At 40.6% G+C, this 22,247-nt stretch overlaps 1 protein-coding gene across 1 annotated transcript in view; it reads left to right on the top strand.

Annotated features, from left to right (window-relative positions):
• Positions 1-635: 635 nt before the first annotated feature.
• fryb (furry homolog b) overlaps positions 636-22,247 on the top strand; it is a 35,387-nt gene continuing 13,775 nt past the window's right edge. Inside the window, exons 1-38 of the mRNA XM_080483906.1 lie at positions 636-820; positions 1,384-1,437; positions 1,603-1,742; positions 2,212-2,302; positions 2,644-2,723; positions 2,820-2,900; positions 4,466-4,634; positions 5,046-5,138; positions 6,100-6,198; positions 8,215-8,316; positions 8,703-8,806; positions 9,009-9,117; positions 9,618-9,704; positions 10,370-10,541; positions 10,630-10,762; positions 10,948-11,055; positions 11,227-11,353; positions 11,877-11,990; positions 12,193-12,357; positions 12,543-12,629; positions 12,722-12,981; positions 13,069-13,258; positions 13,935-14,059; positions 14,775-14,832; positions 15,202-15,293; positions 15,624-15,796; positions 15,965-16,125; positions 16,310-16,420; positions 16,521-16,675; positions 16,998-17,097; positions 17,186-17,357; positions 17,932-18,182; positions 18,287-18,433; positions 18,617-18,785; positions 18,926-19,016; positions 19,150-19,223; positions 19,914-20,064; positions 21,301-21,404. Coding sequence (XP_080340032.1) covers positions 701-820; positions 1,384-1,437; positions 1,603-1,742; positions 2,212-2,302; positions 2,644-2,723; positions 2,820-2,900; positions 4,466-4,634; positions 5,046-5,138; positions 6,100-6,198; positions 8,215-8,316; positions 8,703-8,806; positions 9,009-9,117; positions 9,618-9,704; positions 10,370-10,541; positions 10,630-10,762; positions 10,948-11,055; positions 11,227-11,353; positions 11,877-11,990; positions 12,193-12,357; positions 12,543-12,629; positions 12,722-12,981; positions 13,069-13,258; positions 13,935-14,059; positions 14,775-14,832; positions 15,202-15,293; positions 15,624-15,796; positions 15,965-16,125; positions 16,310-16,420; positions 16,521-16,675; positions 16,998-17,097; positions 17,186-17,357; positions 17,932-18,182; positions 18,287-18,433; positions 18,617-18,785; positions 18,926-19,016; positions 19,150-19,223; positions 19,914-20,064; positions 21,301-21,404 — 4,819 coding nt within the window. The 5' untranslated portion in view covers positions 636-700. The remainder of the gene's footprint in view (positions 821-1,383; positions 1,438-1,602; positions 1,743-2,211; positions 2,303-2,643; positions 2,724-2,819; positions 2,901-4,465; positions 4,635-5,045; positions 5,139-6,099; positions 6,199-8,214; positions 8,317-8,702; positions 8,807-9,008; positions 9,118-9,617; positions 9,705-10,369; positions 10,542-10,629; positions 10,763-10,947; positions 11,056-11,226; positions 11,354-11,876; positions 11,991-12,192; positions 12,358-12,542; positions 12,630-12,721; positions 12,982-13,068; positions 13,259-13,934; positions 14,060-14,774; positions 14,833-15,201; positions 15,294-15,623; positions 15,797-15,964; positions 16,126-16,309; positions 16,421-16,520; positions 16,676-16,997; positions 17,098-17,185; positions 17,358-17,931; positions 18,183-18,286; positions 18,434-18,616; positions 18,786-18,925; positions 19,017-19,149; positions 19,224-19,913; positions 20,065-21,300; positions 21,405-22,247) is intronic.

The raw sequence follows: 22,247 nt of genomic DNA, 5'->3' as shown, positions 1-22,247 counted from the left end.
TTTTTAATGGCACCATGAGAAAGAATGTGCAAGCATGGAGTTTGTCCTCTGTGAAACCTGAACCACATTAATTTGTCATGACTGTAGCTAACTAATAAAATGCCATGATTCTAGCATGAACAATTTCTGTTTCTTCGTTTGTTCTTATTAAGTTTATTAAGACGTTAACTCGGGGAGAGACTGCAAGAGGGCCTGTGACTCAGCTGTTTGTTCTCTGTGAGGAATGAGCTCATCAAACATTGTATTCGCTCCCTGAGTCAGAAATCAGTGAAACCCTCAACAAAACTGACATGATAGCAACACTTGCTTTAGTGTGAGTGTGATTTAGACAACTTCTTAGAAGATCATCTCTGGTTAAGTTAGGAATCTGTGGAAACATTGCAAAGGAGGACAACCAATCCATAATTCAGCATTTATTCACTGGTCCTCATTTGCCGAACAGCACGCAAGTAACAAGAACAGAGCTCACACTGTAGCAGCATGGCACATTAGTCTGCCTGTTCATATTCAACAAATACATGAATTTAGGGGAGAAACAATGTAGGTAATTAATAATCATGGTTTTAACTGAAGTTGGGCCAAAGTGTCAGACTTTGTTCTGACTGACCTGTCTTAACTCTCTCTAGCTTCTCCGGTGGGACTGAAGCCGCCTCTCCCGCCAGTCAGTGGAACCCTGGGAGAGAGGAAGGGTCCTGTCATCATGGCGCCCGTCAACGTGGACCCCGAGAGCAAGCCGGGCGAGTTCGTCCTCAAAAGCTTGTTTGCCAACTTCACCTTGCTCTCAGAGCGCAAGATTCGGATCATCATGGCCGAGCCACTGGTGAGAGGCTTCTTTTTTCCTTTTCTCTTCCTGGACATTTCTTCTGACTTTGCTATTCCGAGAAGCTGTTGATGACAGTTTATGCTGACTAATCGTTTTCATTCAGAGGAAATGATGTCTACACTGTGTAATCCTTAGCGTCTGACCTTCAAATTAGCCTTGTATCACAAGGATTTTCTGCCACAATTAACATTCATGACCAGGAAGTAATGAAATCATTTCTGCACCTTGGACTGTTATGGTGACGACCCACAATTGAGTCATCTTTTGTTTTAATTTCAAACTGGCCACCATATATTCATCAGTTAAAGTTTGTTCAAGTCAACATATGTTGAATTTCAACATGGCAAGTTTATTTTACGGCATCATTCAGATGTGAAGCAATAAAAGAATTCTGAAAGACTATAAAATTAAAAGTCTGTCAAAGGAAGATCATAGCAATGCTGCGCTGCGCTTATAAGGAATTGGTGTTTGGATTTTTTTTTTTGCGTCACACATTAGTAAGAAAAAGTTTTATCTTCTTTAATATGAATACAAGTTTTTACTTTGTCCTTATCTCTCAGGAGAAGCCACTTAACAAATCCCTGCAGAGAGGAGAAGACCCGCAGTTCGACCAGGTGTGTGTGATGAATGTGTCGCTGCCAATATATGCTTCTGCCCCCTTTTTCTCCTGTCGTATAAAACTTGCTGTACTATTGGCTTATATTTCTGAATTCATGAAACTTTTCCCTGACTTTATTTTTCATTCTTTTCATCCCTTCCTGCTCCTCTCTCCCGAGCAGTTGATGAGCACAATGAGCTCCCTGGCAGAGTACTGCCTGCCGTCCATCCTCAAGACATTGTTTGACTGGTACAAGCGCCAGAACGGCCTGGAGGACGAGTCCCATGAATATCGACCCAGAGCCAACACCAAGTCAAAAAAGTAAGCGGACAAAACCAGGTCTCCGTGTCCACGTACTCAAGAATGTCTTATTGACATATTTCACAGGTCTTCAATCATGGAGAACAAATATGTGAAACAGACGAGAAACCTCACAAGTGAGGCCTCGCTGAGGATCCTAAGAGTAACTCTTCGACATTTACTAACAAAACTAACACGAGATTCAAATATTTAAACTATATTATATATTTTTTCATAGAGACAATGCGAAACACAATCGTTTGAAGCGTTTACATTCAGATATTTCATTAAAACATAGTTGTTTTAGTATTTCTGTATTCCCCTGTCATATGTATTATGCATGGTCAGCCTACATTAAACTACTGCTACTACTACTACAACTACTACTACTAATAATAATAATAATTGAACATTAGTGTACACTGGGGTCCCTGTGAAGGATTAACACCATCAGATTTAATGTGACAAATGATGTCTTGTCTTTTTCCAGTGATGAGCAGCAGAAGGACTACCTATTGGAGCGCAGGGATCTGGCCATAGACTTCATGTTTTCCTTAGTGCTTATAGAAGTTTTGAAGCAGGTGAGTTTTGTTTTTTAGCATTTTGAATGAATTTTCATGATGCTGCATGTGTCCTGGTTGGAAATTTTAGAAGACGAAGAAGCATATCAAACACTACACAGATGGATACATCATTTCTGTAAAAAGTGTGCAAACAAACTCAATACCAAGTATCGTGCTCTTCCTCTATTAACATCTTGCTTGACATCAGGTGAGCAGATGTGGAAGTGGAACTAAGCTAAACAAATATCGAGACTCATTGGCGTATTTCAGTTCTTTTCATTGTTTCATGTAACTGTACTGCACACTAGTTTCCTTTTTAGACTGCAAGCTGAACTTAGATGTTATTTCCCTTCATTCAGATCCCCCTCCATCCTCTTTTGGATGGACTCATTCAGGAAGTTATAAACTTGGCTTTTAAGCACTTCAAATACAAGGAAGGGTAAGAAGAATGATCACAATAATGCCATTGTCTATTTTTTAGGGATAGTTGTATGGGATTGATGTTGACTGTCGTCCTTGTGTTTTTACTTTGTAGGTATCTTGGACCCAACACAGGCAACATGCACATAGTGGCTGACCTCTATGCTGAAGTAGTGGGAGTTGTTGCTCAGTCAAGGTACATTTGACTTCCTTAAGTCCAGAAAATAAATCATTTTGCAGTATGTGTGTATCCCCCCAATGAATTAATAGTCGAATATATGTATATACATTACATTTAAGATACTGAGAATCGGCTGTAGGGTGATGTACTGGTTAGTGGTGAGCTGCTTTATCCTGACATGAACCTAAATATGGATGGATGGATGGATGGATGGACAGAGACGATAAAGTTCATTCAAATCCTCACTGTTATTGAGAATTTTGTCAATTCAGTGTTGTAGATTTTTCAGTGTAGTTGACTTTAAATATAAAAAAAAAAATAAAAAAGTCAATCAGATTTTCTTGATTTTCTCATTATGACAGTACTCTATCTAACGGAGAGGACGGCCACGTTGTCTCAGTTTTGTCCGAGCGGGCTCACTCTATTGTGCGAGTGGCTATCGCTAACAGTCAGAAAATTCAGTCTTATTTACACTCGTAGGATAAAGTTCCTCTTGCTTTTAGTGGGAATTATTAACCAGGTCATGTTGCAGCTGCTGCTTTTTTGTCTCGGGTAAAAATGAAATGTGTGGCCACCTGTCCTCCTCTTGACCCCGTTTTCAGTCGAAATGCCAATTACAAATGCTTCTCTTTGACCGCAGCGCAAGTGACAAAATCTAGGTGGTAATGACTGTCATTTCCTGTGAGGTGTGTTCGTGAAAAAGTGTGTGTGCATGTGCCATCAGTGTGTGTGTGTGTGTCTGTGTGTGTGCAATGATAATGACTAGATGGTGGTCCTTCAACTGTGTAATGTCGTGTGTGATGAGAGGTGAAAGCTGTTCCCATTTTTAAGGAGCACATTACTGTGAGATCAGGATGTACAGGAAACCTCAGACACTGTCATCCCACACACATACACACCACATGGACACACACCCTTTGACACTATCATTAATCTCCCGATGGATAGAATTCACTACTCGGGGACCTCGTGTAGCAAATCTGGACTTCCTTCTGCGTGTATGATTGGTTTTCCGCTTGATTAATTTTCTCAGGTGATTTCGAACACCACTTTCCTGTGTTATTTATTGTGTGGCGTACTATTCCTACACAGACGTATGAAAAGGTTGCGCGCCGACGTCTGTGCGCGGTTTATTTCATTCCCGGCACCGTCACCATGCGCTTCCAGCTTGGTTTATGGATCGCAGTGTTTATGTGTGTCTTATTTTAACACTAAACACAAAGCTGATGACTCTTCTACTTACTTAACCGCTGCGGTAACCCCAGCAAAACAAGTGAAAGTATGTGCAACACACACACACACACACACACATATTCCCTCCACATCACCCCTCCAGATGCCATTCTAAATTTAGGCCTGCTGAGTACTGTTGGTCAAATCTATCTGGATGGTGGCCACATACAGAGCAACATACACCCCTGTGTAGTTGTGGGAAAAAAAATTACAAAGTTAGAGTTACAGCAAATCACAAAATATTTTTATACTGCATTTCATCAACTGGAATCTCACAGCTTATTGTCAAAAGGAGAAAAAACTAAACAAAACAGCGGGTTCACATCTGGCTACTACCTCTCCGGCAGGTTCCCAGCAGTGAGGAAGAAGTTCATCTCTGAACTCAAGGAGCTGAGGCAGAAGGAGCAGAACCCCTACGTCATCCAGTCTACCATCAGCCTCATCATGGGACTCAAGTTTTTCCGCATTAAAATGTACCCAGTGGAAGACTTCGAGGCCTCCTTTCAGTTCATGCAGGTACACAGAGTTGAAATCATTTGATACTCAGTGTTATTTATTTGCCGTCAAAGCAAGAGAAGAGGCTGAGAGATTGATCTTTCATTATTGGCTTTATATCAAAACTTAAAATTCATCATATTGAATGATATCATGTGGGCTTTTATACATATTACATGATAGCTTAGTTTTATAAGCCCGATCTGGTGCCATTTGGATGATGAGAGATTATCTGAGCAGTTTGGTTGTTTCTTCATGTCACATCGGTAAACTATCTCATTATACACTTTATCCACTAATGCTTTCCTGTGATTTAGGTATCATGTTTGTCGTCTATTAGATCATATGTGTAGAAATGAGAACCGATATTTGCAGAAGAACTGGCGATAATGAAAATATTCTGACTGACATTCTCTTTCTTTGTGTTTGCAGGAGTGTGCACAGTACTTTCTGGAAGTGAAGGATAAAGACATTAAGCACTCATTAGCCGGACTCTTTGTGGAAATACTTGTTCCTGTAGCTGCTGTAAGTGCTTTTTTTTTTTTTTACTATTCGAAGGAGTGCAAATCCACCTTAAAGCCAGAGTGAGATTAAGGGAACTATTGGCCTTTTGAAAAGTTTGTGCCATGGCCACAGTGGTGATCTTGTAAGAACAATGTGAATATAAGCTTCATCCACATCAGTTTTTCTTTATACAGTAAATACAAGTACACTGGGTTTTGGGTTAGATTAACTTCGATAAAGGATATCCACAAGAAGGATTTATTCCCTTTACGTTTACCAGTAGCAGGCCAAATTATTTTAACATTCCCATTTCTGGTTTGTTGAGCAGAAAGAATACCCACATTTCACATGTTGGTTGTGCAGTCCAAGCAGACACATTTAGTGATGTGGCTTTCTGCCTTTATCTTCTGAGGCTCTCAAACAAAATCTAACAAGAGGTACAAAATCATTGAAACTTCTGAATCTAGGTTTAAAGTAAATTTTTGTAAAATTGATCATTTCTAATTGTATGTCTCTGGATCTTTTATTACCAGCGTTTTATATTTTTATGAAAACATTTAAATTATCCATTTATAGTTTATTGTGATTTACTTGGAGTCAACTTTACAATGGAGGGTGGACTGGATGGAGACCAGGGTTAGGAGCGATACAAGAGTCCCAGCTGGGTTAAAGGGGAGGGCCTGCCGGATGGTAGTGAAACCATTTCGAAAACAGCGGCACTGACCAGTGGTCAGGAGGCTGAACCGGAGTTGGCAAAGCTGAGAATGTTGATGTTTTCACTGGGAGTGAGCGGCGGGGACAGGAAAATGTACATTCGAGAGACAATATTGTTGGACAGTTCAGTGTAAACATGAGAGAAGAAGGAGAATAAGATGAATCAGCACTACATCGTGGATTATCAAATATTTTGTTATTTTACCTTTTAATTCTATGTACACAGAAATAAGTATTGATGAAGCTTGACTGATTCATCCCTCCTCAGACCGTGAAGAACGAGGTGAACGTGCCATGTCTACGAAACTTCGTGGAGAGTTTGCACGACACCACGCTGGACCTGTCCTCGAGAAAGAAACACTCTCTGGTGAGTTTTCTCCCTCCACTCGGTTTCATTACTGGTCATCTGTCTTCATTTCCTCTCCATTACCTGCTTTTCGGTGAGAGCACTTACTGTAACTCTGTAGCACGTGGGCTTTTAGCTTAGCAATGGGAGGCAGACAGAGCAGCAGTAAACAGGGTAGATTTTGAAGAGGTGCCAGATGGGTAATATTTGCCCACAGCATGGCAGCAGGCCAGGGGAATCAGCACATCAGCTGCAGTACATCTTCTTTATTAAAATAGTGGTCTCATGTGAACAAGCCTGCAATAAAACTCCCCTTATTTTCAGGATTGGTAAGAAACGTCTCTTTGCCACTGCCAAAAAGGTTTTTTGTAGAACTTCCAACATTCAATAGATTATTTAATTTCAAAGTTGTTGTTTACTCATCCTTCCTATAATACAGTTATTTCTTGTATGGTAGTGTTTTTAACACAGAAAACCGTTAAGTCACTTTATAGTCCTTATCTTTTAATTTGTTTCAGAAATGTTGATGACTGCAGTGTTTTTCTTTACACCTTTACTAAAACCTTAGCAGGCGTACTTGTGACATTTCCAGAGTGTGTCATGTCACACTAAACATATGAAAGTCACCAGAAAAAGTAAGATAACAGACAGTTATACGAGAGGCAAATACTCGTACCACAGTGGAGCAATGGAGCAAGTGAGAACTGTGTTGTTTTGACTATGAAGAGTTTACAAACAAGGCGAATATTTTTGTACAGCTAATTTCACTGACAAGGAGGCCATTCATAATGTTTAACATCAACAAACATGAATGGCAGCAAATGCACAATAATAACAAATAGGATAAAAACAAGGAAAAATACAACACAATGTACATAGCTTTGATGAAAAACAAAATCTTTTATGTCAATAAAATTCAAAATCAATCTTCCGTCTGGTTTTATCCAGTGCATGGCTGCAGGACGCTGGAGCCAAATGCTGATGCTAATAATGAGCAAAGGCAGGGTTCGCCTCGGACAGTGTCCAAACATTTAGACCACAAAATCTAGACGTCAAAAACCACATTTTTCGTACTTGTGGCGCCATAGTTTTTTCCAACATGTTCCTCCACCTAAGTGAGGTATTCCATAGCCATTTGATGGGCACATTTGATAAGAGAACATGTCATGTGGCTGCTGAGTTGCATTACTGCTGCTCACTGTAGATGTGCTATTTGTGATACGTGCTCGGCTTCCAGCCGCTGTGGCAGACACTCTTGTCCTCAGGGCTGCAGACATGCCACCCTGCCGGTATGCATGCCTCCTCTGATGGATTCCCCAAATACTCCTAAGCCACCCATGTTGCCGTGACTCAACACACCCCTTCAAACACAAAAGTTTCTGTTCACTTTTCCCCACAAGCACAGCGCGCAGGCATGCACAACAACAAACAATAACCTGCGATGTCAGAACGAGCACAATGGACAGATATGATGGGAATGACTGAAATGTGGTGCATTTCCATAATTGTTATTCTTTTACATTCTGAGGAAGAGGCAGATAACAAAGTACTGACAGTTAAATGACGCACACCAAATGTGTACCTGGGGTCACACTGATTGTTGGGGAAGAATGATCTGCATGCACATTTGCATTGTGTGTAGGGTGTTTGAACAGCTAGGAGACAAGCTTCAATCTCATTGTCCCGTATTGATTTTCCTATTTGTTCTTAAAGAAAATAAAAAGGGGCAGATAACAGCATATAAAAATGTGCATGAGTTTTACTTTTCACCACTACTATATTTGTTATCTAAGGACCTGTTCACAACTAACTTTTATTTTATTTTGAATTTGTAAATTTGATATCAAACTTGGAAACCAATTGACTTTGATTTTGTAAATAAACTTTGTGTCCGCGCAGTGATGCGTTGCATCGTTAATGAATAGAAGTAGTGAGAACTAGGGGCTACCAATTACTCCTTTGTAACTGCTCTGAGGGTTGTGAATTGTCCTGTTTGTGATGCTTTTGTTTCCCTTCTGACCTCTCTCCTCACACCAGGCTCTGTATCCTCTGGTGACCTGCCTGCTGTGCGTCAGTCAGAAGCAGTTCTTCCTCAGCCGCTGGCACATTTTCCTCAACAACTGCCTCTCAAATCTCAAGGTCAGCTTTTGTCACACAATCACAAATGAATCTTGTGGCAGTTATTGTTATCCCAATTCAATGTTTCAGTGTTACGCCTGAGCTGAAATGATGTGCCAGCTGTAGTAAATTTCTTCCAATTTACTCAACAAGCTTTAGCGCCACGTAAACCTGCTTCAGCTTTTAGAAATTAGCCGTCAGTATGGGTTGCTTGAAGGGAAATACTGCACTTTGAAAGCTGTGATTGATGGGGGCACCTGAGTGCATGAACATGCTGTCAGTCCAGGAACTCCTCCAGTGTATACTGTTCATACAACCGATGCATTCAGGCTGAGAAGAATATTTTTATTAATGTATTTGGACGATTTGTGTGAAAATGTTGTATTTGTTGACGTGTGTGAATACAGAATAAGGACCCCAAAATGGCCCGTGTGGCTCTGGAGTCACTCTACCGCCTGCTGTGGGTCTACATGATCCGGATAAAGTGTGAGAGCAACACTGGCACCCAAAGGTAACAGTCACTCTCTCTGTTTTCTTTGTTTTTTTACTTGGTTTGGCAGAAATATACTCTAAAGATGTCAATTTTCTTGATTTGATTGCCATTGTAATGTAGACGACTTTTGATGATTATTAGAAATTTGGTTAGCAGTGGTCAGTTGCCACCAGATTTCAGCTAAACTGAGACCTTTAACTTTCATCTCTTTGTCCCTCAGCCGCCTAACGTCCATCACCTCCACACTGTTCCCCAAAGGGAGTCGCAGCGTCGTGCCCAGAGACATGCCCCTCAATATATTTGTCAAGATTATCCAGTTCATTGCTCAGGTCTGTAAAACAAACTCATAATTCTAACATGTAGGCTGGTAATCCATTTTGGCCACAGGATGACATAAATAAAGGGTTGTTTGTTCTGTATTATGACTTATTCTATGTTAAGCCCTCGTTGACACAGTTGCACAAAACTAGCCAAAAGGTAAACAGTAATGACAAATACAGGCTGGTTCTGAATGTAGGCCGTGAGATATTTTTGACATTCACCAGAATCCATTATGGGAATCGATTGGATTTTATTTGGTGGCTATGTTACAGCCGTTGGTTTTGAGCCTCTCTGTCATGCTGTAATATTAGGTTGTGGCTCCCAAGCTGCTGTCATTTACCAACTAACAACTTTATAGAGCCTGTAAGTGTGTGTTGATGACATTAAGATCTCTTGTTTGGTTCTTCTACAATGGAAATGTTCCTCTGGTGACTGCAGACCTACCTGCTGCCTCCGACCACATTGACTCTGAAACCCTGTAATACCAGTATGTCTGTCCTCTGTTCAGGAGAGACTGGATTTTGCCATGAAGGAGATCATATTTGACCTGTTGAGTGTTGGGAAGCCTGCCAAGGCCTTCAGTCTCAACCCAGAGGTAAAGTGAGCAGACACAGGCATTCAGTCATGTGCACTCAGTTGCACACAGATTCACAGTGTACCTCCTCTGGCCATGTTACAGGAATAAGCATTCCAACTGTTATTTGTAGTCAGCGAAGAAGGTAAAGAACAGCTTGCTCTCTTATGGACACCTACCAGCAGAAGGATTCACTTCATCAGCAGGAGGAAAGACGCACTTTGAAATGTGCAGTGCTGTATTGTTAGTCTGATTGTATACAATTACTCAACCTAAGGCATTGATATTGTGAACATATATAAGGTATTAGATATTACAATAATATGTTGGGATGTAATACTTGGATCCATCTGTGGAGGATCAAGAAGCAACTTAAGTAAAATCCCATAATACATAATACTAACTACAGTGAATAAATAATAGTGATTTAATGTAGTGGTTAACCCTTCTATCTCACAGTGAGAAAATACTGGTTCGATTGTAGCTCCGGCGTTTTCGGTTTGCTGGTGACACGCAATTCATTCCAGGTGTACACCGCTTTTAGTATAGTCAGAAATCACTTTTATTTTCAAACTTTAAACACTACCAATTTCCATGGATTTTCTACATTACAGCTATGACTTTCTCCTGATTCACTTACTTCCAGGCATGTAGTACGAATTTTTTATTTTGTTTTTGTCTTGCAGCGTATGAACATCGGTCTGCGGGCATTCCTGGTGATAGCAGATGCTCTGCAGCAGAAGGACGGAGAGCCTCCCATGCCTAACACCGGAGCCACCCTGCCATCCGGAAACTCTCTGAAGAAGAAGAAAACGTATCTCAGCAAGACTCTGACCGAGGAGGAAGCTAAGCTCATCGGTCCGTGTGTGTTTGTACAGGCCCTCGGGTTGCTGCAATTTGAATATTGTCTCAGACCTCACCTATCCGCTCCGTGTGCTCTCCACAGGCATGTCCTTGTATTACTCTCAAGTGCGCAAAGCTTTGGACAACATCCTGAGACACTTGGATAAAGAGGTGGGGCGTTGCATGATGCTCACCAGTGCTCAGATGCTGAACAAAGAACCAGAGGACATGATCACGTATGTAACTATAAAATGCATCAATTCAGCACATTTTTCTGCATCCATGAAATATGTTGAGTTAGTTGGATTTCAAACCATATTGTTAACTTTTGGAAGCATGGCCTGTATATTTTTTGGTTTGATGAAGCTGAAGTTGAAAACCAAGTGTAATATATTCTAATGTGACCCTCCATCTTTCATAGAGGTGAAAGGAAGCCCAAAATCGACCTGTTCAGGACGTGTGTTGCTGCCATTCCTCGAATCCTTCCAGATGGCATGTCCAAACCTGAGCTCATTGATCTGCTGTCACGGTGAGTTTCAGTTCAGTCTTGTTAATCTTCAAAAAATTGCATCCATTTTTAAGTCAGCTGGACAGGAATCTTTGTGGTCATATGACAAAATAACATTGCTTTTCTTGTTTGTATTCCTCTGTAAAATGTTGTTCATTACTATTTGTTCATGTTTTCTAACTGCTTCCTCAGACTAACGGTGCACATGGACGACGAGCTCCGTCTTATTTCCCAGAACTCCCTGCAGAGCCTGCTGCTTGATTTTTCAGACTGGAGAGAAGATGTCTTGTTTGGTTACACACATTTCCTTTTACGTGAGGTATACATGAACATGACAAAATCCTCTTAAGTACAAACAACACTAGAGCTTTGCATTTGGTGTGAGATTAGGTTTAGTGTGGGCTTGCCATTATTTTGAATACGTGTCAATATATACGTGCATATTTACTCATTTATGACAAACATATCACCTGCATAAACACATTCCAAAACTCAATATTCTTATATTTGAGAGATTGAATTGAGATGCATCATTGGATCAATGGAAAAAAGTTTTGATCAATGCTAGTTTCTAAACTAGGTCTTTACTACCACTTCATAGTCTCTGTGATAATTATTTGAAAACACTTTAATATTAAAACAATTAGTCATTTCTAAATTTTATGTTCTAAGTAGGTCATCTACTTCAGGCTATGCCTGCAAAATTGTCACTTGAGCTGCAAGATACACAGAAAATGGACCACTGGAAGAATTAACCACATTTTGTTTCAGAAATAACTGCATGTGCTGGTATATTTTTATCCACAGCCCACCTAAAAACACATCTTCCTTAATTGTTACAGGTCCAAGACACCCATCAGGGTTTGCAAGATGCGTCTGTAAAGCTGCTTCTCCAGCTGCTCACACAGTGGAGGTTAGCTCTGCAGCTCCAGGGGAAGACGCGTGGTGGAGTTGAGGTTTGTACAGTGCAATTTAACCTTTTGACTCAGTTTTTCTCCTACAATTCTGATGATGTTACGCTTTAGTCATTATTTATGCTTTTGGAAAATAATTGCTGTTCTAAAACACCATTGCTATTGTGTATTATTATCGAGACTTGTTTTCCAAGATGACTTTGGTTCCGAATCCATCTTCCTTATTTTCTCCCTTCTCCATCAGGCCAGCCCCAGACTGCCAGAGCGAAGCCCGCATTGTTCAGTGCTCCACGCGGTCGAGGGCCTCGCTCTGCTGCTCCTCTGCTCGTGTCAGATCAGCACCAGGAAGTTGGCAGTCGGCGTGTTAAGAGAAATACGCTGCCTCTTCACAGCTCTAGGACATGCAGAGGTACAGCATGCAGCGAAGCAGACCAAAAATGGCTGCAAGGAAGAAAGCGCATTCAATTTGCAAGATAGAGTCAGAGTATCTGACTGGAGCTGTGATTATAGATGCAGCACATGCAGACTGAATTTCTTAGCATTGTACAACTCTGGTGTTAAAATAGCTCATTCTATAAATGTCTCGCCCTACAGGATGATGACAAACCCATGATAGAGGTCATGGACCAGCTGAGCCCAGCTGTAATGGACAGTTTTGTTCATGTGGCTGTCTCTGACTCTGTAAGTATTCTTGTGGCTATAGCATACTTGTAACAGAAATAGTTTTCTTGTGTTTACCGGACTGTATTTTCACTCCTTCTCTCCTCTGCAAGTCCACATTGCCCCTCAACCATCACGTGGATCTCCAGTGGCTAGTGGAGTGGACAGCTCGACTGGTGAGCAGTTCATACGATGTGAAGAGCCCCAGTCATGTCTGGATCTTTGCCCAGTGTATGAGGGACCCCTGGGTGCTCTGTCTGCACATCTTCTTACGCCAAGAGCATCTGCCCAAACACTGCCCCACTGCTCTGGGATACGCCTGGCCTTACGTTTTCACTCGACTTCAGCTGCTGCTGCCACTGGTTGACCCCAAGTAAGAGACAATCATCTATATTACCTTTAATAACCCCAAAACTAATTCAATAAAACACGGGGCTTTTTTTCTCCTGTGTCTCTGCAGCAGTCCAGTGAATGCAAAAAAGACCAGCACGGCAGGTTCCAGCGACAACTACATCTCACTGTGGCGTAATTACCTGATCCTATGTTTGGGAGTAGCTAAGCCGAGCATCATGTCCCCAGGGCACCTCAGAGCTTCTACACCTGAGATCACCGCCACCACACCGGATGGAAGTGTCACCTACGACAACAAGGTGTGTGTTTGTGTACTCCAAAGATATATCACGGTTTCAGGTTCTAAACTATATATATGCTTATAAGCTTATTCATATTGAAGACTGAAAAAAACACAAAAAGGCCAACCCAGAAGGTCAACCGTTTGTTTGATCGAATCAATTATTTTTCACATAAAGTTGCAAAACATTAGTACTCATCGTCATTTCTTTCATCCAAGGTTAATGTGTCCACATCTTGTTTGTTGAGTCAGCTCTCTAAATGTTTGTTTTTTTCTGCCAAAGCGATAAAACCCACAAATCTTTTCATTGCAGACTCTCACCTCTAAAAAAAACTAATTTAACCCTTTAAACCAGCCCTATTTAGTCATATTTTAAATGTGACAAGTGGATTGATGAAACTATTATTTAACTATTTGTTAAATAATTTGTAAGTTCATTATATTTTTACAGAATAATGCATTTACTAGCTGTGGCTCTCATTTAAACATTGCTGTGTTGTGAAAAATTGTTGCAGATACAATTTTCTTCATCAGTCTGTCACAGGAGTGATAAAATTGTCCATCCAAACAATGTAACTTTTCAAGATGTAGAGGAGTAAAAATTTGGAAAATAATCCAAGCAAAACTGTGAAAGTGTTTGAGTCAATTTAATATTATTAATGTGGTTTAATCATCTATTTGTGTGTGTTTTGTAGGTGATAGGCACTCCATCTGTGGCCTGGCTTTTGAAACAGCTCGTCCCGCTGATGAGAGCCGAGAGTCTGGAGATCACGGAGTCTCTTGTGCTTGGATTTGGCTGCACAAATGCTCTGGTATTCAGGTACTGAAACACAAAGAAGCACAAGAAAACACCCAACTTACATTGTGCATGTCTTTTCTACTAAGATGCCGAATTATTTATAACAAAAATCCATTTGTGATTTACTGCAGAGTATTGTTGGAGACTTTATTGCGTCATATTGTTTCTTTGTGCCTTGTGCCTATCTCGGGTGTTAAGTCATGCTTTGAATAGAGGGAAAAGTCACTCTTTTAGATATCTGACTTCATCTGGTTCATAAGAAAGTTGTTGTTTCTGTAGTTTCTTTATGTCGACTTCGTCGCTACTCATTCCCATCCGTCTGGACATTGTTGTCGTTACTGTGGTGAGCGGCATGCCATTCTGACATTCAGCAAAGAAAAAATATGTGTCATGAAAGCAGAAGATGAATTCTTAGAGGGACTTGGATGTATCACATTTTTCCAAGGACAGAGGCTCTTTTGTGAAAGAGAGGTATTTCATTTGAAAGACGATAATCTATTTTTAACCTTGAATGTTTTCTGAAAAAGCCACTCATTGTTATTAGAGAGATTAAGGTCTTCTCAGACCAATTTGTCCGTCATGACTGTGTTTGGGGATTAGAGGTTCCAGGGCATGTGACAATTGAGTTGCAAAAGATAGATGGTTTATACACACAGTTCCGCGTTCAGTCTCATTTATCAACATAGCAGTTTGGTAATAAATTAACCCCCCACTTTTTTATCGTCTTTCTTCACAGGGAGCTGGTCGAAGAGCTCCATCCACTGATGAAGGAAGCTCTGGAGCGCAGGCCTGAGGTAACAAACACACCGCAGACACACAAAAACACAGAATGCTCACAAACAGGATTAGATAAACTATTCATCCCTGATGGGAAACGTGAAAGAAGATGATGATATATTACAGTGATGTGTTTTCATGGATGATGGATGATGCAAGTGTAGAAGTGTATTTAAAGTTGAGCGCTGCATCATAGCCATTAGAGATGTTTTCCATTGGTCAGTAATTTATTATTTATGAAAAAGAGCTCATGCATTATTTGTACTGTCCTGTAGGAAATAGTTTTTTACTCATAAACAATCTAGATATCTATTCATTAACATACTTTTGTTGCATCCCTTGCACAATTATCCGAGTTTTGAGTGTCGTCCTGTTTGTGCTTTCAGAACAAGAAGCGTCGAGAGAGACGTGACCTTCTCAGGCTGCAGCTCCTCAGGATCTTTGAGCTGCTGGCTAATGCAGGAGTTATCAGTGACAGGTAGTGTTCATGCACATCATCGAACAGGACAAGCTGTACTTTTGTAAAATAAAATAGAAAACAGTGGGGTGTGTCTCGTGTGGGGGGCCGCCAGGCAGTTTCACTTCACAGGGAAACAAATTAACATGCTGACGTTAACTTCAGTGCAATACTGTAGAGGAACAGTGTGGGAAGTTGGAGACTAGATGTTTTGATATTTCTTATTGCACTGAGGCTAATGGCCTGTAAAGAAATGATGAATAATTGAATGCTGGATATACCTTCTTGTCCCATTTGCATCCATTTGTAGCTTCCTTTGATGATCATCTGATTCCTCTCTTCTCTCTGCAGCACCAACGGAGCTCTGGAGCGCGACTCCCTGGCTCTGGGCGCCTTGTTCCTTGAGTATGTAGACCTCACGCGGATGCTTCTGGAGGCTGAGAACGAGAAAGAGCTGGACATCCTAAAAGACATCAGAGCACATTTCAGCGGGATGGTTGCTAATCTCATCCAGTGTGTTCCTGGTAAATTCTGTTATTATTATTATTGTGATGTTCCACTATCCCACAATACATTTAAATGTAATAGTTATCATGATTTCAGTCAGTAATATCCCTAATTTTGACTTGAACTTTCTCTCATACGAACATTGTCTGGTTTCTCTTTCTCTCCCCCACACTTTGTTTTCATAGTCCACCACAGACGCTTCCTCTTCCCTCAACAGTCTCTGAGGCACCATCTCTTCATCCTCTTCAGCCAGTGGGCGGGACCTTTCAGCGTCATGTTCACTCCTCTTGATCGTTACAGCGATCGCAACCACCAGATCACCCGCTACCAGTACTGTGCTCTCAAGGTGAGCTAACCTCACTCACTCAGAAGAGTGCTTTTCAGTTGCTCCCTTCCTTTGACTAGATCATTTCATCCAGATGTATTTTTTGACGAAGCATGAGCAGTTGGGGTCAAGGACCAACGGTAGCGAACTAAGAGAATTTTTTTTTAATTTTTTTATCATCATTAAATCAACTTTTATCTTGCAGGCTATGTCGGCAGTTCTGTGTTGTGGTCCAGTTTTTGACAACGTGGGTCTTTCTACTGACGGCTATCTCTACAAATGGCTGGACAATATCTTGGCCTGCCATGACCTACGGGTAGGTCAACGTGTTTTTCAATCAAATCTCAGTTTCTTTAGTTTGCACTTTCCGTGCTGTTTTCATTGACTCCTCTGCATGATACCATGTTTTCCATCAGGTCCATCGTCTGGGGTGTGAAGTGGTCATCCTCCTCTTGGAGCTGAACCCAGACCAAAGCAATCTTTTCAACTGGGCCGTAGACCGCTGCTTCACTGGATCTTACCAGCTGGCATCTGGCTGCTTCAAGGCCATCGCCACAGTGTGCGGTAACAGGTATGAGTCACGTGTTGGTCTTCATCCGCTGACATTTCCTCTCTCAAAACACAAATGTACAAATACATTTTGTTGGTTGATCTCGATCGTATAATTGTAATTAAAAGAAACTATTTAGACATGCAGAAGTTTGAAAGAGTATCTGTTGTAATAAAATCCATTTCTCAGACTGATTTCAGATTCAGAATTATGTCACAGACTAGAGAAAGGCACATCTTGTTTACAAAAAAACCCAATGATGTTGATGTGTTTTTATCATTGTATTTAAAGATTTTCTTTGTTCATAATGGGTAACTATATCATATTGTCTCCTCCTTGCCAGAAATTACCCATGTGACCTTGTGACTTTGCTCAATTTGGTGCTGTTCAAAGCATCAGACACCAGCAGGGAAATATATGAAATCTCCATGCAACTAATGCAGGTACGTAACACACACACATCTCTAGGATCACATAGTTAACAGTTGCATGAAACGAACATCATTTTATGCAAGTATTTTGTGTGTGCAGGTGCTGGAGTCGAAGCTGTGTGCATACTCAAAGCGCATGGTGGAGCAGAAGCCCAGCAACATTTTGTATGGGACACATGGGCCGCTGCCTCCTTTGTACAGCGTCAACCTCTCTCAGCTCTCCATCCAGCTCGCCAGCATGTACCCAGAGCTCACTCTGCCTCTTTTCTCAGGTAACATGTTTTGTGCAGCATTTAATGCTAAATTAGAACGAAAGAAGTCATTGAAACTCACTTAAAGTCTCTCTCTCTCTCTCTCTCTCTCTCTCTCTCTCTCTCTCTCTCTCTCTCTCTCTATATATATATATATATCTATATATATATATCTATATATATATATCTATATATATATCTATATCTATATATATATATAGATATATATATATATATATATATATATATATATATATATATATATATATATATATATATATATATATATATATATATATATATATATATATATATATATATATATATATATATTGACCTTTAATCAACAGACCCCAGATATCACATTAAGGAAACACAGTCAGTTTTGTCGACATTATAAATGCTAAATTAGGTTACATGCATAGATGCACTCTGAAGACACTCATCTCTCACATTCAGAATCACTAATAGGCCATTATCCTCCCTGAGGCAGATGTAAAATGTGTCATTGAATGTCTTTAAAGAATGATCAGCTTTCTTTTATAGCACTTTAAAAATCAATTCCCTTGTCATTTTTGTTTTTTCCTTCACCCAGAGGTGAGCCAACGTTTTCCAACCACCCATCCTAATGGCAGACAGATCATGCTGTCCTACCTGCTGCCCTGGCTTAGCAACATTGAGCTGGTGGACACGGGGCTTCTCCCCCCTGCTTCCAGTCCTTGCACGCCGGAGGAAGAGTCTCGCGGTCAGGCGCAGGGCATAGCTCCCAGTCTGAGAGGCAGTGGCTGGGGCTCGCTACAGGCAACCTCGCTGGTGCTGAACAACCTCATGTTCATGACTGCCAAGGTGGGAGGCCATGCTTGTTTCTTTTTAAATCTGGAATGCTACTGCCCTTCTTTCACAGACGTGCTCTGTCTTATATAACCGCATGTTTTTCCTGATGTTATCAGTATGGAGATGAAGTTCCCGGACCAGAGATCGAGAATGCCTGGAATGCTTTAGTGTCCAACGAGAGGTGGAGCAACAACCTGCGGATCACCCTGCAGTTCCTCATCAGCCTGTGCGGAGTGAGCAGTGATACCACGCTGCTGCCTTATGTAAGGCTCATTTCTATATACCGACAGATAAAATCAGTGGGGAATATATATAAATATATAACGAATGAGTCAAATTAAATGTAGGGAGTTGGATTGTGACCGTTGCTGATTTTGAAAGATTTGTTTGATATATCATTTTAAAAATTACAAACAATTTCATAGATGAATAATTTTCTCTTTTAGATAAAGAAGGTGGTCATCTACTTGTGCCGTAACAACACCATCCAGACTATGGAGGAGCTCATTTTTGAACTGCAGCAGACTGACCCAGTCAACCCTGTGGTTTTGCACTGTGATAACCCTCCTTTCTATCGCTTTGCTGCCAGCAACAAAGCCTCCACTTCCCAGACAGGTGAGCGGTTATGTGCCTGTCATAGTATGTGTACTAAAGAGATACTTCTATCTTCATTTTAAACATGTATGTCGTTTATATGACAGATGGCGAAAAGTGCTGTATCACTGAACAGTGTCTCTGAAATGTCTCATGTGTAGGCACCACGTCCAGCAGTAACACTGTGGTGGCCGGTCAGGACAACCTGCCAGACACAGACGAGAACAAGCTGGTCAGAGAGAGTGACGAGCGGTAAGCATCCATGCATTTTCACATGCTCCACTGTGGTTATTTCAGAAGTGAGCTGCCTCTCAAAAGGAATGTTCAGGTTGATTATATGTGTCATCAAGAAAATTGATTTCACTTTATAATTCACTTGACGCAGCCGGGCCAGAGCGCACAACAGACTAGAGTCTCGATACAGCAACAGTTCCGGAGGCTCCTACGAAGATGAAAAAAGTAAGTGCCTCTGGTATCTTTTTTTGAATGACATCATGAGAATAAATGTAGAAAGTGGCTGGACTTGCACAATGTGTACTCATAAACATACACCCAACTGATGGGTTTTCACAGCCGTGTCTTATTTGAAAAAGCCTCAAGGACACAGATTTTCCACGTCTGTCTGAAAAGTTCACCACTTTAATGCTTATTTTCACTAATCCTGTCCAAATATTTGTTTTTTGTAAGTCAGTGTCTTTCATTACTCTACTTTTCACTGAAGGGGATGTGAGTCTCCTGCTATAGTCCTGCCAGAAAAACAGCTTCAAGTACACATTTAAACTTATTCAGATCCTGTATTTGAATGTTTATTTGTATAAATTTGGAGTAATTTAGCAGCTGAAGTGTAATCTACAATCAGTGTGTTCTAATGACAGCGAGTGTGTCATCAGTCTCCCTTGTGATCACAGTGATATAAAGTGAACCCACATCAAAGATTTTCTAATGCAAAAAAGTGATTTCTTTTATTTTGGAAATATTTTTTTTTGGCTTTAGGGTAAAACTACAGAATGTAAATCAAGAACACTTAATCACACATGTGATTAAGTGCGTATTGAGGCAGGAATCCAGTTTTCACTTTTTGAATAAACTGATCAAAACTGTTAGTTTGTGCATATGTAAATCTCTGGATTATTATTATTTGTTCTTTAGCTGATCCTCTCCCACCTTATGCTGGGTGGTTATTGGGGGTTTTGGAGACCAATCACCCTCAGCCGTTGCCCATGCCTGTTAACGGAGGCTGCTGGGCGCCGCTGGTTGACTACCTACCAGAAACCATCACTCCAAGAGGGCCACTGCATAGGTAAATATTAACAAGTCAACACGGACACACATATCACCGGCCGTGCGCAGACAATCCCAGAAACTGCACACAGAGAGCAGAACAGAGATGCTCCCATCAGCAGAGTCGGCAAAGCGACTTTCACACAGACTTGTAACACCTACTCACAGATGGTCTGATAAACAACGCTGCAGAATGAAACCCAGCCAGCTCGCTCTGTTTCTGCTATGTGGAGAATGAATATTAGAAAGGATTTACCTCTTTATCTACTCTGTCTCTCTCTGCGCCTTAGAAAACCATTAGTTAAGATGAGGCAAGAAGAGGCATGTCGGTCTGTCATGGTAGATTCATAGGCAGCACACACAGTTCAACTCATTACAGAACAGACTGTTGTAGTGATGGGGCCCTATTGAGGTAAATTCATGGGTGAGGAGCAGGGTTTTACAAGTTACTGAAAATTGGTAATTGATCGCATATATACTGTATATCATAAGCTCTTGGAGTAATACTTGTTTTGTTTTTGAATATCTTTCTGATTCATGCAGTGTCTTAATATCATGCACAAGGCTGTATTATGGAAATGATACTAAATTGTCTAATAACTGATTCTCCTCATAATGTGACACACTTGAATGAGATCAGTTGCAGAATAATCTGAACGCTTGTTCATCAAAGATACCAATTTATGAATTCATGATAATGAGAGGAAACAACAAAACTGTTGAGATAAAAAAATAAAAAAAACTTGCAGAAAGTCTTAGTTTTTCTATATAAAGCTGCTGATGCAGAACATATACTGAAACAGGTTAATGTTATGTTACTTACAGTAGAATATTTTTCATGCTGCCGTTAGGAGGGCCAAGTTAGTTCAGAATTAACAGATAGATAATGCGTTATTATTATTCAATACATACTGTGTACGTGCATACAAGAACAAAAATGTTTTCCCACAACTCGGCTTTTAAAAAGTGTCTAAAAAAAACAGGAACAGTAAAAACAAGGCATTCCCTCATCAGTAAAGAAAAGTTTACTTACATAATATTTAGAACAAAAGGTGTCAACGAGCAGGAGAGTGAGAAGTGGGGAAAGAAGTAACAAATATCAAGTTCATTCAACAGAAAAGCACGAGCCAGATGCTCATACAAGATAAATGCAATACCTACGTTGTTAGTACACCACACTGCATCTCCTGAAGAGTTCAAACCCAGTTGAGTTTACTGTCCTCTCATGACCCCTGTGTGCGTTCTGGTTCCTCAGGTGCAACATTGCTGTGATTTTTATGACTGAAATGGTGGTGGACCACAGCGTGAGGGAGGACTGGGCTTTACACCTGCCGCTGCTCCTCCATGCTCTCTTCTTAGGTAGGTGCGCTCGGTACGCTGAGTCAGAAGAGCTTTGAAAAGTTTCACCAAAACCCGTTGTTCAAACACCTCGTTCAAGTCACAAATGAACGCAGTGAGGTATTTTCTGTGATGCCCAATAAGCTCGATGCGAGCACAGACGTGCATCTCGGGACAGACCGTTTTCTTGTGTCACCGCAGACACATTCCTGCTTTGTCAGCTGTTGTAGAAAAAAAATGTTATGCACTCTGCATATTCAGCATACTGACCCCAGTTCAGACAACCGATTATCATCCGCTCTTTGTGACTGGGTGAAAAGTGTTGTTCCCTACTGTTTTTTACTGCCTTTGGTATGGGAAGAAATGTTTTATTCACTGTGACGTACAAGTACACATACAAAAGCATTTTATTGGGTGATTTCCTTTACTTTTTGCCTTTTTACTTGACTTTATCTGAGTACATTTTTCAAGCATCTGTTCTTGAGTGTGCTTCAGTATTACAACTTTTCACCTCCACTTCTTATATTTGAAGACAAACATCTATACCTCGTCTTCTTTACATTCTTCAAAATGGCTCGTGACGTCTTTTAACGGGTCTGGAGACGAGTCAGAGTTACGATGTAGGACCAAAGTAACTGATGGCAACACACTGAGGTTACAGAAAGTGACAACTCAAATTACATTAAAATACGGGCAAAAGTTATATTATATTCATAGTCTTTTTTTATAGAGTTCAGTCAGGTTGTTATTGTTTATTGTTATTGACAGAAACATTCCGTTTCTGACTTGAATATGTTATCTAAGTTGAATCATGATTTGTGTCATTGTTAATAATTAAACTGATACATCGACTCTGACAAACAT

This window comes from Lipophrys pholis, assembly GCF_963383615.2.
Source record: "Lipophrys pholis genome assembly, chromosome: 16".
NCBI lineage: Eukaryota > Metazoa > Chordata > Actinopteri > Blenniiformes > Blenniidae > Lipophrys > Lipophrys pholis.
This window is presented reverse-complemented; position numbering and strand designations above follow the sequence as displayed.